This window comes from Hemitrygon akajei, chromosome 22 (genome assembly GCF_048418815.1).
Source record: "Hemitrygon akajei chromosome 22, sHemAka1.3, whole genome shotgun sequence".
Lineage (NCBI taxonomy): Eukaryota > Metazoa > Chordata > Chondrichthyes > Myliobatiformes > Dasyatidae > Hemitrygon > Hemitrygon akajei.
Genome location: NC_133145.1, coordinates 54,519,992 through 54,536,753, shown reverse-complemented (window position 1 = coordinate 54,536,753; position 16,762 = coordinate 54,519,992). Strand labels below are relative to the sequence as shown.

General features: G+C 48.4%; 1 protein-coding gene across 2 annotated transcripts in view; it reads left to right on the top strand.

Moving 5' to 3' along the window:
* Positions 1-12,877, top strand: part of tmem235b (transmembrane protein 235b) — a 106,391-nt gene extending 93,514 nt beyond the window's left edge. Inside the window, exon 4 of one of the 2 annotated variants that reach the window (XM_073026257.1) lies at positions 11,548-12,877. In XM_073026257.1, coding sequence (XP_072882358.1) covers positions 11,548-11,780 — 233 coding nt within the window. In that variant the 3' untranslated portion in view covers positions 11,781-12,877. The remainder of the gene's footprint in view (positions 1-11,547) is intronic. The other variant, XM_073026260.1, reaches the window with a different exon arrangement.
* The last annotated feature ends 3,885 nt before the right edge of the window (positions 12,878-16,762 follow it).

The window sequence follows — 16,762 nt, the reverse complement described above, 5'->3', positions numbered from 1 at the left end:
TGCCATCGGGAGACCGGCAACCCTTGTGACTTAAGGGCTAAAAGTATGGCCTTCCACACTGTGGCATTCTCCCTCTCCACCTGGCCATTCCCCCGGGGATTATAACTCGTGGTGCGACTAGTAGCTATGCCCCTAGCAAGCAGGAACCGGCGCAACTCGTCACTCATAAAGGAGGACCCTCTATCACTGTGGACATAGCAGGGATATCCGAACAGTGTGAAGAGCTGGCGCAGGACTTTGATGACCGACGTGGTAGTAGTGTCGGGGCAGGGAACGGCAAAGGGGAATCGCGAGTACTCGTCAATAATACTGAGAAAGTAGACATTGCGGTCGGTGGAGGGAAGGGGGCCCTTAAAGTCAATACTCAGTCGCTCAAAAGGGCGGGTGGCCTTGACAAGCTGCGCAGTGTCAGGACGGTAGAAGTGCGGTTTGCACTCAGCGCAGATCTGGCAGTCCCTGGTCATCGTCCGGATGTCCTCCAGGGAGTATGGCAGGTTCCGGGCTTTAATGAAGTGATAAAACCGGGTGACCCCCGGGTGGCTAAGTTGGGCATGAAGGGCATACAGCTGGTCGAGCTGGGCACTAGCACACGGTCCCCGGGATAGGGCATCAGACGGTTCATTGAGCCTGCCAGGCCGGTACAGGATATCGTAAGTATAGGTGGAGAGTTCTATTCTCCATCGCAAAATTTTATCATTTTTGATTTTGCCCCGCTGTTGGCTGCTGAACATGAACGCAACCGAGCGCTGGTCGGTCAGCAAGGTGAACCTTCTGCCGGCGAGATAGTGCCTCCAGTGCCGAATAGCTTCCGCTATGGCTTGGGCTTCTTTCTCCACCGTGGAGTGCCGAAGTTCAGAGCCTTGAAGGGTACGAGAAAAAAACGCCACTGGCCTGCCTTCTTGATTGAGGGTAGCAGCCAGCGCGACGTCAGAGGCGTCACTCTCTACTTGGAAGGGAATGGTCTCGTCTACCGCATGCATCGTTGCTTTGGCAATGTCCCCTTTAATGCAGCTGAAGGCCGCGCGGGCCTCGGCAGAGAGGGGAAAGGTGGCAGACTCGACCAGGGGGCGGGCCTTGTCTGCGTAATGGGGAACCCATTGGGCGTAATAGGAAAAAAAACCCAGGCACCGCCGGAGGGCCTTGAGAGTAGTGGGAAGAGGGAGTTCTAACAGGGGGCGCATACGGTCGGGGTCAGGGCCAATGACCCCGTTCTCCACGACATACCCAAGGATAGCGAGCCGTGTGGTTCTGAACACACACTTGTCCTTGTTATAAGTGAGGTTCAAAGCATCGGCCACCTGGAAAAAACGTTGGAGGTTGGCGTCATGGTCCGACCAGTCGCGACCACAGATGGTGATGTTATCTAGATAGGGAAATGTGGCCGTCAGTTTGTACTGGTCCACCATCCGGTCCATCTCCCTCTGGAAGACTGAGACCCCATTTGTGACACCAAATGGGACGCGCAGAAAGTGATAGAGCCTGCCACCCGCCTCGAAGGCGGTGTAGGGGCGGTCCTCTGGGCGGATGGGGAGCTGGTGATAAGCGGATTTCAGATCAATTGTCGAGTACACCTTGTACTGAGCTATCTGGTTGACCATATCCGCGATGCGGGGTAGGGGGTACGCGTCAAGCTGCGTGAATCTATTGATGGTCTGGCTGTAGTCCACAACCATCCTATTTTTCTGCCCAGTCCGAACAACGACCACCTGGGACCGCCATGGGCTTGTGCTTGGCTCAATGATCCCCTCCCTGAGCAGCCGCTGCACCTCTGAATGAATAAAGGCCCTGTCCCCCGCACTGTACCTCCTACTTTTAGTTGCCACAGGTTTACAGTCGGGGGTCAGGTTGGTGAACAGCGATGGGGGAGGGATCTTGAGGGTGGAGAGGTTGCAAATAGTGTCAGCAGCACAGCTATCGGCATGGTGCTGGGCGGGATGTGGGGTTCGGGGTGTATGTGCGTGTGGTAACGGAGTATATGGCGAAGTCCCACCAAACTGAGGATTCCTGACAGTGAGTGGTGGGAGGGGCCCGTCATATGCCATAGTCACACTTTTGAGATGGCTCTGGAAGTCCAGCCCCAATAGCACAGGTGCGCACAGTCGAGGCATGACCAGGAACGCAAAGTTCCGATACTCTGTGCCCTGCACCACCAATGTCGCTACACAACCCACCCGGATGTCTGTGGAATGCGACCCTGAAGCCAAGGTGATCTTCTGACGGACCGGCCGTGTCACGAGTCCGCAGCGTTTCACTGTGGCCGGGTCAATAAAACTCTCAGTGCTGCCCGTGTCAAACAGGCAGCGAGTCCTGTGCCCCTCCACCAGGATGTCCATCATCGACCTTGCGAGCTGGTGCGGAGCGCTTTGATCGAGGGTCACGGAAGCCAGCGTTGAACGGGGCGTGTCGAGGGCGGGGCCAGGTGACGCCGGCAAAGATGGCCGCTCACATCCGGGCATGCAAGATGGCGAGGCGGGGGCGGGGCCTGGTGACGCCGGCAAAGATGGCCGCTCACATCCGGGCATGCAAGAGGGCGGCTCCCAGGTCGCACACGGGTAGGTAGGGGCGGGGCCAGGTGGCGCCGGCAAAGATGGTTGTCCACATCCGGTCATGCAAAATGGCGGCCCCCAGGTCTCAGACGTGGCGCTGCTCGACCCCGGGCGCGGTTTAGATTTACAGACCTTGGCGAAATGGCCCTTCTTCCCACAGCTGGAACAAGTCGCTTCGCGCGCCGGACAGAGTTCCCGGGCATGTTTCCGAAGCCCACAAAAGTAACAGAGTTTCATACCTGGCGAATTCGTGGGGTTTGAGATACCGCGACTGGCTGCGGCGTTGGCGAATTCGCTCGGAACCGGGGAATGGCTCGGTTGGACTTCTTCGGCGTACAGTTGCGCAGCCTCTATCGAACTGGCCGTCTCTATCGCAGAGCGTAAGGTAAGATCAGCTTTTTCCAGCAGCCGCTGGCGGATACACACTGACCGAACCCCAGTCACAAAAGCGTCTCGGACCAAGAGTTCCTTATGCTGTTCCGCTGTGAGCGCTTTGCAGTCACAGTCCCGCGCCAGTATCTGTAGCTCGCTGAGGAATTCAGCAGTCGACTCCGTAGGCCGCTGTTTTCGCGTGGCCAAGCGGTGCCGTGCATAAACTGGATTTACTGGCCACAGGTACTGTCTTCGGAGGGCGGCAAGCGCCTCCTCGTAGGTGGATATGTCCCTGATGAACGAATAAACTTTTGGGGCGACCCTCGAGAAGAGAAGTTTGTGCCGAACAGCCGAATCGGTGGCACGAACCTCCTCTAAGTACGATTGGAAGCACACCAGCCAGTGATCAAAGGCAAGAGCTGCTCCAGGGTCTCGGGGGTCCAAGTCTAGGCGTTCTGGGCGTAAAGCGGTTTCCATGTTGTAACTTTCAGTCAATAAAATTGATGCACCATCAATAACTCACGCCGAGACTTAGGAAGTGAGATATCGGCTTTTATTGACTGAAGGACAACACTACATCCTGGGGAAAATGAGGGAGAGCAGCAGGCCACAGTCGCCTTTATACAGGGGTCTGTGGGAGGAGCCACAGGGGTAGTCAGCAGGGTCTTGGGAGGAGCCACAGGAGCAGTCAGCAGGGGGTCAGTGGGAGGAGCCACAGGAGCAGTCAGCAGGGTCTTGGGAGGAGCCACAGGAGCAGTCAGCAGGGGGTCTGTGGGAGGAGCCACAGGAGCAGTCAGACAGGTATATCTAGTTCACCACACTGGCTTTAGGATTTCGCTCGAAGGATATGGATAGAATTTGTTTGGTCTTTCCCTACATCCAGCAGAGAGAACAGGAAAGGTCTCATTTAAACATGTGAATGCACACAGACTTTTCCCTGGGCACCAGTAATCAATAATGTACATACAGTACTGTGTAAAAGTCTTAGGCACATATACGTATATGGCTGGGGTGCCTTAGACATTTGTCAACGTGGAGCAGAGAGTGAGTTTGTAAATCAGCCAGGAACAAAGGATGAGTGCTGTGGGAGGGGTGTGGGACAGGTGACAGAGAAGGAGTGCCAGGGAGGTGGGGTAGTGTGGGTGCAGACACATCCAGCTCTGAGACATCAGGTAAGGTCAATTTGATTCCAATCTGTCGGTTTATTGATCATTACAGAAGCTCTCTCTGGTGCTTTCTGCTCCCTCCCCTCTCCCTTCCCCTTTTCCCAACCATGATTCCCCTCTCCCTGTCCCCCTTCCCACTCTCAGTCCACAATAGAGACCCATATCAGAATCAGGTTTATCATCACTCACATATGTCATGAATTTTGGTTTTTTTTTGTGGTAACAGTACAGTGCAATACATAAAAGTACTACAGTACTGTGCAAAAGTCTTTGGAACCTTATCTCCCTCCCTCCTCCCCCCCCCCCCCATCTATCTATATATATATATATAGACAGAGAGAGAGAGAGAGAGAGAGAGGCGAGTATATAGAACGGACTGCCAGACAAAGTACAACGACAAATCTAAATCTTAAAAGACAATTGGGCAGCTCTGTAGTTACGACATCTATTGCACACAGCTGAGTGATGAAATAACAACAACCTCTCACTCAATGTCAATAAGACCAAGGAATTGATAGTGAACTACAGGAGAGGGAAACCAGAGGTCCATCAGCCAGTAATCTTTGGAGAATCAGAGGTGGAGAGGGTCAGTAACTTTAAATTCCTGGGTGTCACTATCTCAGAGGATCTGTCCTGGACCCATCATATAAGTATAGTTGCAAAGAAAGCACATGGCGCCTCTACTTCCTCAGTAGTCTGTGGAGATTTGGCATGTTGTCAATAGCCTACAGATGTGTGGTTAAAGTGTGCTGACTTATGGCCTGGTATGGGAACAGCAATGCCTTTGAGTAGAAAATCCTACAACAGGTAGTGGATTTAACTCAGTACATCATGGGTAAGACCCTCCCAACTATCGAGCACATCTACATGAAACATTGCCATCAGAGATCCTCACCACCCAGACCGTGCTCTTTTCTCGCTGCTGCCGTCAGGTAGAAGGTACAAGAGCCTCAGGACTCACACCACCAGGTTCAAGAAAAGTTACAACCCCTCAACCAGCAGACTCCTGAACAAAAGGGGATAGCTACACTCACTTAAGAACTCTATTATCTTGTTATTTTATGCTTATTATTTATTGCTATTTATTTATTATCTGGTTTTGCACAGTTTGCTTACAGTTTTCAGTTCCTGATGTTTACAGTTTACAGATCCCGTTTACAGTTACTGTTCGATAGATCTGCTAAGTATCTCAGGGTTATATGTGGTGACATGTATGTACTCTGATAATAAATTTTACTTTGAACTTTGTTCAGGTTCCGAGGGATATGGACCAAACGCAGGCATATGAGGCTAGCTTAAATGGGCATCTTGGTTGGCATTGATAAGATGGGCTGAATGGCCCGTTTCCCTACTGTATGATTCAATGAGTAGGTTATCTGAAAAACAACTGCTTCAAAGGTGCTGCAGAGAAGCTTAAAGTAGATTGCGTGGTTTGAGTCTCGAGAGTGAGGCTTTGAAAATTTCTCTAACTCGGGATAGGAGGGGACTACTAACCTAAGGTGTGGGGGTAAGACTGGGGTTAGACAGGAAGAATGGAAAATGGGAAAGTGGGAAAGGGAATTCGGAATTTCAGTGTGATGGGACGTGGGGGCTGAAGCATCTACCAAACTTCGGTGGGTCGTTATTTGATGGTGTAACAATGGAGAAGACAGAGACACAAAGAACTGCAGGTGCTGAAAGAGAGTAAAAGCTCAACTACTGGAGGGGCTCAGGGGGCCAAGCAGCATCTGTGGAGGTGAAGGATGGATGATGCTTTGTGAATCGGGACTTGGAGTCAAGAGAGAAGATAGTGAGAGGGAGGGGGGACAGAGTTTGGGAGGTGGTGGAACCAGATGAGGTGGGAGAAATCTACCATGGGCACAAGCGTCCCCACCATCAAAAGCCAAGAGGTTTCAATTCCATCTGCTGGAGGAACAGTGGGGTCAGCAAGGTTGTTGCTTCACACTGTCTGAACATCACTAACAAGGTTGCCATTACTTTTCCGTCCCCGATTACCATTAAATTTGTAACTTATAGAGTCATCCAGTATGGAATAGGCCATTTGGCCCACTGTTTCAGCACCTATCCATTTTGTAGGGCCCTCACTAACATCCAGGGTCCTAAACAGTCCTTCCAGGTGAGGCGACACTTCACCTGTGAGTCTGCTGGGGTCATTTACTGTGTCTGGTGCTCCCAGTGTGGCCTCCTGTACATCGATGAGACCTGACGGAGATTGGGAGACTGTTTCACCGAGCACCTATGTTCAGTCCGGCAGACGAAGCTGGATCTCCCAGTGGCCACCCATTTTAATTCCACTTCCCATTCCCATTCCGACATGTCCATCCATGAATTCTCGAACTTCCTGTAACACCTCCCACACACCCTCTCCTTCGCCATTTCCCATCCCCTTTTCCCTCTTTCACTTAACTCCCTGCCCATTTATCACTTCTGTCTGGTGCTCCTCCCCTTTTTTCTTCTATGGCCTTCTGTCCTCTCCTATCAGCCCTGTATCTCTTTCACCAATCAACTTCCCAGTTCTTTATTTCATCCCTCCCCCTCCCGGTTTCACCTTGTGTTTCTCCCTCTCCTCCCCCCACCTTTTAAACCTTCTCCTTGTTATGTTACTTCTGTTTAAACGTACCGTGGATTAACAGTAAAGAATCATATTCTGTAAGAATTAGAGAACTTTTATCTACAGTAATAAACAAACACGTCATAACCAAGCCATGTGCTGGAACATTCTGGCAATCCTGCTCATAGTGCTCTGTCCGATCATGTACTGGCACATCATTGCACGTGATATCACCACACGTCTCAGCTTTTTCCTTCAGTCCTGCCGAAGGATTTCAGCCCGAAACGGTGACTGTACTCTTTTCCTAGACGCTGCCTGGCCTGCTGAGTTCCTCCAGCATTTTGTGTGTGTTTTTTCATGTTGTAGTGCTGCTGTTTGCAGTCTGTGTAGAGTTTGCATACTCTCGCAAAGGCCTCATGGGCTTCCCATGGAAACAGCATTTTCCTCCCACTCCCTAAGAGGTGAAGGCTGGTAGGTTAACTGGGATGTTGTAAATTACCCTGGGTGTGTAGGTGAGCGGTAAAATCTGAGGCAAATTGGGAATGTGGGAAGGATTGATGTAAATGTTTGCCTGATAGTTGGCATAGACTCAGTAGGCCGAAGTGCCTGTTTCTGCACTCTACGAATCTTCGGGCTCAGTCCATAAGTGCTATGGTGGGTGAAGGGGAATAGGTGGAGGCAGACATTATGGTCCACAAACAACTGATCTTATTGCCTAATTAACATCTGTAACGTCACAAACGGCAAAAGCATCCGTAGTCTTAGTATGATTTATTGCAAGGTGTGTGTGTGTAGGGGGAAGGGAGAGAGAGGGAGGGGAAGAGAGAGGAAGAGAAAGAAGGTTGGGAGAAGGAGAGTGCAGGGAGAGAGGAGAGGGGGGAGAGAGGAGAGGGAGGGGAGAGGAGAGAGGAGAGCGAGGGGAGAGAGAGGGCAGGGAGAGAGAGGGAGGGGAGAGAAAGAAAGAGGGAGGGGAGTGAGAGAGGCAAAGAGAGGGGAGAGAGGGAGGGTAGAGAGAGGGAGGCAGAGGAAGTGGAGAGAGAGAACGAGGGAGAAGTTTGAGACTGAGTGGTGTGGAATTGAAGGAGGATTAGAGAGGGAGAGAATTTTCAGGGGCACCACGTGACAAACAGCAGGGAGTGATAGAACAAGAGAGACAGATACACAAAAGACAAAGAAATTCTTGAGAAACTGTAGGCAGTGAGTCACGGGTTGAAGCGCTAGATTAAATCAAACACTGCAGGCCTGTGAGGTTTCACTCATTGGCTGGAGAATCCCTAATATTCATTCTGGGAATTCTGCAGGGAAGGAAGGGTGGGGTGGAGGCAGATGGGGGGGGGGGTGGAATTGTTGTCAGTCTCGCAGACACTTGCTACAGATTTCTGCTCATCTCCAGCCGGTTACGGAGAAAGTTTGATGTAACATTGGAAATTCCTTCCCTCAACATTCATCTCAGAAGATTCCAGTTATCAAAGCCACTGGAAAATCTTTCATAAACATTTCCAAAGATTCCAAGTAAAGCCTATGATTTGCCAGCAAGGATTTGGCATTTCCCAGATCACGAAACTGGGAACTTTTCAAGTGTGCTGACCTCTCTCTGGATACAGGCCCTGGCTGGTTATCCCTACAAAGGCCTCAAAATTCAGGGAGAGTCTCTGACCCGATAGGTTTCATGAATTCCCAGATACTGTGTTACAGAAGGGCTCTACAGGGCACTGTAACAGCATTTGAATAAAGCAAACATCTGTCACACTTCATTATTGGCAGGGTAACAAAGGAAAAAGTAGAAACAAGGAAACAGAGATGAGAGCCAGAATCAGGTTTAATATCATCAGCATATGTCATGAAATTTGTTGACTTTGTGGCAGCTGTACAGTGCAATGCATAATAATTGAGAAAAAACCTGAATTACAGCTAGTGTATTTACATTAAATAGTTAAATTACTTTGTAAATAAGTAGTGCAAAACTAGAAATTTAAAAAAAAGTAGTGAGGTGGTGTTCATGTGTTGAATATCCATTGAGAAATCAGATGGCAGAGGGGAAGAAGCTGTTCCTGTATCACTGAGTGTGTGCCTTCAGGCTCCCGTACCTCCTTCCTGATGGTCAGTGAGAACAAAGCGTGACCTGCATGAGGGGGGTCTTTAATGATGGACGCTGCCTTTCTGAGGCACTACTCCTTGAAGATGTCCTGGATGCTGCGGAGGCTAGTGGACGTGATGGAGGTGACTAAGTTTACAACTCTGCAGTTGACTTCGATCCTGCGCAGTTGCCCCCTCCCCCCCATACCAGACGGTGATGCAGCCAGTCAGAATGTACATCTGCAGAAAGTTCTGAGCATTTTTGTAGAGCATACCAAATCTTCTCAAGCTCCTGATGAAATATAGCCGCAGCTGTAGCTGCCTCAGTATGTTGGGTCCAGGTTCGATCCTGAGAATTATTGACAACCAGGATCTTGAAACTGCTCACTCTTTCCACTTCTAATCCCTCTATGAGGACCAGTGTGTGTGCCCCTCCTTACCCTTTCTGAAGTCCACAATCAGTTCTTTGGGCTTACTGACATCCAGCGCAAGGTGGTTGTTGCAACACCACTCAACTAGCTGATAATATCTTGCTCCTCTACACTATAAGACACAGGAGCAGAATTAGGCCATTCAGCCCATTGAGTCTGCTCTGCCATTTCACCATGGCTGATCCCGAATCTGACTCAGTCCCATACACCTACCTTTTTGCCATATCCTTTGATGCCCTGACCGATCAGGAAGCTATCATATTCCGCCATAAATAAACTCACGAACTTGGCCTTCACTACAGTCTGTAGCAGAGAATACCACGGATTCGCTACTCTCTGGCTAAAAAAAATCCTCCTTGCCTCTGTTCTAAAAGGTCACCCCTCTATTTTGAGGCTGTGCTGTCTAGTTCTGGGTAACCCCCCATAGGAATTATCCCCTCCTATCTAGTCCTTTCAATATCCGGTTTGCCCTCTCATCACCATTTGAAATTCTGCAAACAATAGTTGTATCAGCCAAAAATGTATAAATGGCATTTGAGCTACGCTTAGCCCCACGGTCATGGGTGCAGAGAGAATAGAGCAGTGGGCATCCCTGAGATGTGGCAGTGTTGATTGTCAGCGAGGTGGAGATATTGTTTCAGATGCTGAGTGAGAGAAAAAGATAAGCTGATGGAGGAACGCAGAGGACCAATCAGCATCTGCGGAGACTAAGGGATGGATGACATTTTGGGCCGAGACCCTGAATCAGGACTTAGAGGGCAGAGAGTAGATAGTGAGAGGAAGGGGGTGACAGAGTTTGGAAGGTGATGGAACCAGATGGGATTGGGGGAAGGGGGAACGATGGGCAGATGGAGGAGAGGCTGTAACGATCCATCATGGGCACTAGCCTCCCCACCATCAAGGGCATCTTCAAAAGGCGATGCCTCAAAAAGGTGGCATCCATTATTAAGGATACCCACCACCCAGGGCATGCCCTCTTCTTGTTACTACCTTTAGGGAGGAGGTAGAAGATGATTCTCATCCCAAAGATTTCTGTGCTTAGTTGAATGGAACTTGAACCTTCGGAGACTGAAGAAAGAGAGCCAACAGCCACTTCTAGTGTTTGATTATGCTGAGGTGGTGAACTCAGTTGGTAAATTGTCAACACATGTACCATGAGAAAGCAAAAAACATTGTCTTGCATACCATCCATTGGGATCATTTCAACAGTGCTTTGAGGTACTACAAGGGAAAACAATGAGAGAGAGCAGAAAAGAGTGTTAGTTTCAGAGAAAGGGCAGTGCAGGTGGACAATAAGGTGCAAGGCCATAATGAGGTAGATTGTGACGTTAAGAGTCCATTTTATCATAACGGGGACCATTCAATAGTCCTATAACAGTGGGATAGAAGCTGCCTTTGAACCTGGTGACAGGTACTTTCAGGCTTTTGTATTTTCTGCCCAGTGAGAGAGGGGGAGAAGAGGGAATACCTATGTGTGGTTAATGTTACAGGGCAAAAGTTGGAACGCACTCTTTTTAAGCCAGCCCAAGGCAAATGATCTTTAGCACCAATGTTCTTTGTTTGCTAGCTGAAAGAGTTGATGTTGAGAGGATATTTCCTATAGTCGGGGACCAGAGGACACAGCCTCGGAATACAAGGACGCCCCTTTAGGACAGTGATGAGGAGGAATTTCTTCAGCCAGAGGGTGGTGAATCTGGGGAATTCATTGCCACAGATGGCTGAGGAGGCCAAGTCGGTGGGTATATTTAAAGTGGAGGTTGATAGGTTCTTGATTAGTAAGGGTGTCAAGGGCTAAGAAGAGAAGGCAGGAGAATGGGGATGAAAGGGATAATAATAAATCAGCCATGATGGAATAGTGGAGCAGACTCAATGGGCCGAATGGCCTAATTCTTCTCCTGTGTCTAATGGTCTTATTTGGCTGGTGCATCCTACAATTCCAAAGTGCTTTACCGAGTAAATTGAACAGATAGTATTTCAAAATAGCTCTGTTTCCCAGGACTCTTCATCCTGCGGCAGTGATGTGTTGACAAGAACAGAATTCAGTGACACTGATGGATGAAAGAGAATATTGACCTGGACACTGGGGATAGCTACACAAAAGATCCTTTACATTCACTAAAGGGAGCAACAGGTCAACCCCTCAAAAGAAATCTCCACCCTGTGCAACAACTTGGTCCTGAAGCAGGGTTTTGACCTGAGTGTTGACCATTCCTTTCCTCCCACAGATGCTGCTCGATCTGCTGAGCTCCTCCAGCAGATGGTGTGTTGCCCCAAAAGCCAGGACCACTGAGCACCAGAACCTGGAGACAGATTCAGACCGGCAAGCCTCTGGCTGAATGCTGAGAACACCACCCGCTGAAGCCCAAGGTTGGAGTCCGAGCCTCACCTGTCCTTTTCTGTTGCAGGTGCGCTGACCCTGGCTGGGATCTGTGTCTACGTCGCCTACTCTAAGGCTGCCTTTGCCATCGCGAAGCACATCTACGGAGACAAGGTGTTCGACAACGTTCACATCGGCTTCAGCTGGTCCATGGTCCTGGCCTGCCTCTCTTGCATCCTAGAAGTGATGTCTGGCGCTTTGTTTCTTCTGGCTGCCAAACTCACCACCGTAGAGCAACCAGACCAGTCTGCAGTCATATGAACTCAGTGTTATTGTACGGCAATGCTGTAGGTTGTTGTATTGTTATTGTGCCTCAGTGTATAATAAGCTAAATTCAGGATACGTGTTGCATCCAGCACTGCTTGTACTTTTATGCTGCTGTTCTCTCCCCTCCCCTTCAAATGTGAAACCAGAAATTTGCAAATAATAACAAGACTGCTAGAGCAGTATTTGTTCAGGCCTACGGAGAGCTGTTTGAACAGGATTGTACGGGGGCAGACAGGGGAAATAACTGAGTTCAGAACATGCCATCTGCTCTGGGAATTAGTCACAGCGGCAGGAATTTTCATTCCCAGAAAGACGAGGCTGCAAGCATGTCGCTGGAGTTGCTGGAACTGCTCAGCTGACTGGGCAGCATCTGTGGGGGAGCAAACCTGCTTAAAAAGAAGGGATCGTCTCTTTCGCTGAAGCTCATGAGTCTTTGGAACTCTTTTCCTCAAAAGGCAGTGTAAGCAGAACTTCTGAAATAACTTGAGGGAGGGTAGAAAGGGGTGAAAGGTTACGGAGTTAATGTTACAACCAGATCAGCCGTGACCTTGTTGAATGGCAGAACCGGCTTGAGAGGCTGAGAGGACTACTCTCGCTCCTAGGTCACATCCTTGTATATAAAACAGATTTAATGCTTCAGTTTGTTGACTCCTCATCAGTTCAGCGATGAACAGGTTATAGAAGTTAGAGAAAAGTTGGGGAGTAGTTGTGGGAGGGGTTGTTGCTGGAGGAAGGAGAGATTATGGTTGGGTGGAAGGAAGGAGGGATTAAGTCATGTTAGGACAAGGTGAAGGAAGCTGAACAAGAACACAGAACATTGAACAGGACAGCACAGGGACAGACCCTTCAGTCCACGATGTATATACTGAGCACGATGCCAAATTAATCTCTTCTGCTTGCACGTGATCCTCATCCCTCCGTTCTGTGTATCTTCATGTGTCCACCTAAAGGCCTCTTGAATGCTGTGTAAGGCAAGAGTCTGGAAAAGGTGGACAGGAAGAAAGAAAAATCATTGTCTGAAATTATTAAATGAAACTACAGTGAATGCTGGAAATGTGAAATTAAAAAATGCAGGAGATTAGAATAACTGAAACTGTGAAATTGGTAATGAGCTTGGAAGTTTGTAATGTCCCTAGACAGAAAATGAACTCCTTCATAAGTTTGTTCTGCGCTTCATTGGAACAGTGTAGGAGGCTAACAGCAGAGTGTGGGATAGAGGATTTAAGTAATTAATGACCAGAATATGAGGGTCATACTCTAATATGGGAAATATTCCCACAGTAATGGGAAATATTCCACAGAAGAAGACTCTCAGTCTACCGGTCTTTCCCCGTGGAAAAAACCAAGTCGACAGTGGTGGACTGGATGACAGAAAGTGATTAGCCCTGTGGCTTCCATGAACTTGCGGCCTTTACCGTACCACTTTATACCCCTTCTAGGTGAAGGTCCTTCCTCTCCTAGGAATAAGGTCTTTGGAGCTTCTGGTGGCGTTTCTGTAGCACTGGGTTTTTACGGGATGGGGTTGCTGGCCCCATGCCTGGCCCACCTCCTTTCGCAGGCAGGCTTGGGACTGTCCATGGCAGAATCTGGTATTTCCTGTGGTTGCTAGGAAAGGTGATTTGTGAAGAGAACTTTCACTGTCCACATTCCAACAAGGGGTTGTTCCATACATCCGACATCAGCTTGGAAGAAGTGGGTACAAGAAGCAACAGAGGAAGTTTTCTCAAATTGGTGACTTTCCTCGTGGATGTGTAGCCATTCTGCATTGACGAGCATTCCGAGTACAGTTCTGTGCAAAAGTCCCAGGCACATATATACATATATAATAGAGCTCGGATGCATAAGGCAGTACTGAAGCAGAGAGTGAGTTTAGAAATCTGGCGGCAGCAAAGGATGTTGGGAATGGTGAGGGTGGAGCGCCGCAGGGAGGGGAGTGGGACAGGTGGCAGAGAAGGAGTGCTGGAGCAGTTGGGGGGGGGGGGGGTTACTGGTTGGTATCTGTGCAGACACACCCTATCCTGAGACACCAGGCAAGGTAATTTGATTCCAAACAATTGGTTTATTGATTATCACACGATGACTCTCTGGTGTTTCCCACTCTTTTCCCTCTCCCTTCCCCTTTTCCCCACCATGACTCCCCACCTCCCTGCCCCTTCCAACAAACAGTCCACAGTTGTGACCCATATCATCATTCACATATCTCACAAAAATCATTTTTGTTTGTGGCAGCAGTACAGAGTAATACATAAAATTACAACAGTACTGTGAAGCATAATTTATGAGGAAGCAGAGCTTAGATTACTATCTGAATTGGGTAACCGTCACCTTTATCACCAAAGGTAGGTAAGGCTGAAGATACATTATTCCTGCAACCTTCTGGGGGCTAGTTGGCAGAGCCAGGTCAATACTTGAGTCCATTTACTGTATCTCTGCTCCTTTATCAAGTCAAGTCAAGTCAAGTTTATTGTTCTTTAACTAAATACATGCATATCGTCAAACCAGATAATGTTTCTGCAAACCAGGGTGAAAAGCAATGTGGTATCTGTAACACATAATAACTTATGAAAGTAAGGATGAAACCTACAGATAGATCCCGCATAGATAAACAAAGTGCATAAATTAAATATTGTAAGGTACAGAGCAGATTAACTAGAGACATTTTGAATGTGACGTGGCAGGGAGTTCAGAAGCTTAAAGGAGAGAAGAAACAGTTTCCCATCCAAACTGTTCTTGCTTTTATGCATCGGAGTCTCCTGCCTGATAGTAGAAAGTCAAAGAGGATGCAGGATGGATGCATATTAAGGGCCCTGCGTGTGCAGCATTCCTGATAAATGTCCCTGATGGATGGTCAGGAGACCCCTATGATCCTCTCAGTTGTTCTCATAGTCCTTTGTAGGGACTTCTGGTCCAATGCTCGGCTGTTCCCTCAACAGGTGGAGATGTAACTTATCGGGATGCTCTCAATGGTTCACTTGTAAAATGCAGTTAAGATGGGGGCGGGGAGAGCCTTGCTTTCCTCAGTCTCCTAAGGGACTGGAGATGCTGCTGTGCCTACTTGTTCAGGGAGGTCTTATTAAGGGACCAAGTGATGTGAACTCCCAGGCACTTGGTGCACTTAACCCTCTCTATGGAGGAGCCACACATTCGCAGAGGGGGGTGGTTCATCTGTACCTTCCTGAGTTCTACAATGATTTCCTTGGTCTTCTTCATGCTCTTGACTGCCGTTGTGATGTGTCATAATTGTCCTCCAGCCCCACCATTAAGGTCTTGGTTGGATCACTCTGTCTGGAACCTCTCCCTTTACCTTACTCCCATGGATGACCCTACTGAGAGCTAAGCAGCAGATGGAATTTCTCTTGGGATCTCAGGAACTCACAAGCCTTTCCACCATGACAAGGCAACGAACCCCAGAGAAGAATGGTCATGTACCTGGCTGACCAACGATGCCTCATCTGTCCTCCTAACCCTCTATGAGCCAAGGCCGAACCTTCTTTTGCCTTTTGGACACATACTTCCCAAACAGCTTTACAAAATTGCACAAGACTGTTGTTTGATAAACCCATAACGAAGATAAAGATTAGTTTTATTTGTCACATGTACACCAAAACATACAGTGAAATGTGTTGTTTTGCACCAATAAACAACACAGTCTGCTATCTTGGAAGAAGATATTCATCCACATGAAATGACGGTTAGATTCCCCTATGTATTCACCAGCTGGCTGAAAGGAAAATAAAAAGATCTGCATCATCACACAGCCATCTGCTGGAAGATGGGCATTGCTTAGATTTGGAAACACCAAAGAATGAAAAGAGCATAAAAAGAGCACCACACACATCAAATGCTGGAGGAACTCAGCAGTCTGTGGAGGGAAATAAACAACTGATGTTTTGGGCTTAGAATCTTCATCAGATCTGGAAGGGAGCAGGTCCTGGGGCTGAAACAGTCACTCTTCATTTCTCTCCAAAGATGCTGCCTGACTTGCTGAGTTCCTCCAGCATTTTGCTGTTCCAGGTTTCCAGTGCCTCCAGAATCTTGTGTTGATGGGAAACTTTCCTGGTGTCTGGATCTAAAACCCCTGCCCCCATCATATCTGTACTTCCTCACATACAGACACTCCTGGTTAAGTAATGTCTCAAATCCCGTAATGATTTTCCTACCTCTGGAATTTCTGTCAACCCCATATCTCTCCAAGATCTCTCTGGTCTCGTATTTCCAGGCTCTCCTTCATTCCCAGATCTAAATGCACCTCCTTTGGAGAACATTCTTTTGGATGACACAATCCTTGGCCTTAGGCTTCTCCGCATAAACCTTACTCTATCCCAGCTCTCAATCCTTTAAAGATGATCAAAAAGCTTTTGGTCATCTTCCCTCACTCCTCCTTATGTGGGTCAGTATCAACTTTGCAGATTCAGATTTAGGTTCAGTTACTTATCACCTGTACGCAGAAACATACAGTGAAACTACATTAACTACCAACACAACTTGAGGACGTGCTGGGGGAAGCCACAACGGTTTTGGCGCCAACACAGCAAGTTCAGCAGAACAACACAAGTGACACAAAATAGCAATAAAAATGAAAGACATTAGCAAAAAAGGCTATTTTCCTCCTTTTCACCCACACATTCACATATACAGAGAGGCCTCCAACTCCAGCACACAGCGCCTTTAGGCCTCCAACCTCAAATGGCTGGCTAAACTCACAGACGTCGGGGCCTCTGACTTCCAGACATGCTGACCCCAGGGACTTTGACCATCCGGCCTCACTGAATTTGGTGTTTGATTTTCGGGCTTCGACCTTCAGTATCGACTTCAGGCCTTGCCAATCTCAGGACGTTGAACTCTGGGCCTCAAACTCCAGCTAGGCCCCAGCTTAGCTTTTGATGATAATATCACTCTGAGAGCCTTAAAGCAGTTTTTGTTTGTGCTAAAGCTCCTAGACAGGTGGAAGTAATTTGTTGTTCTGCTTAACAAAT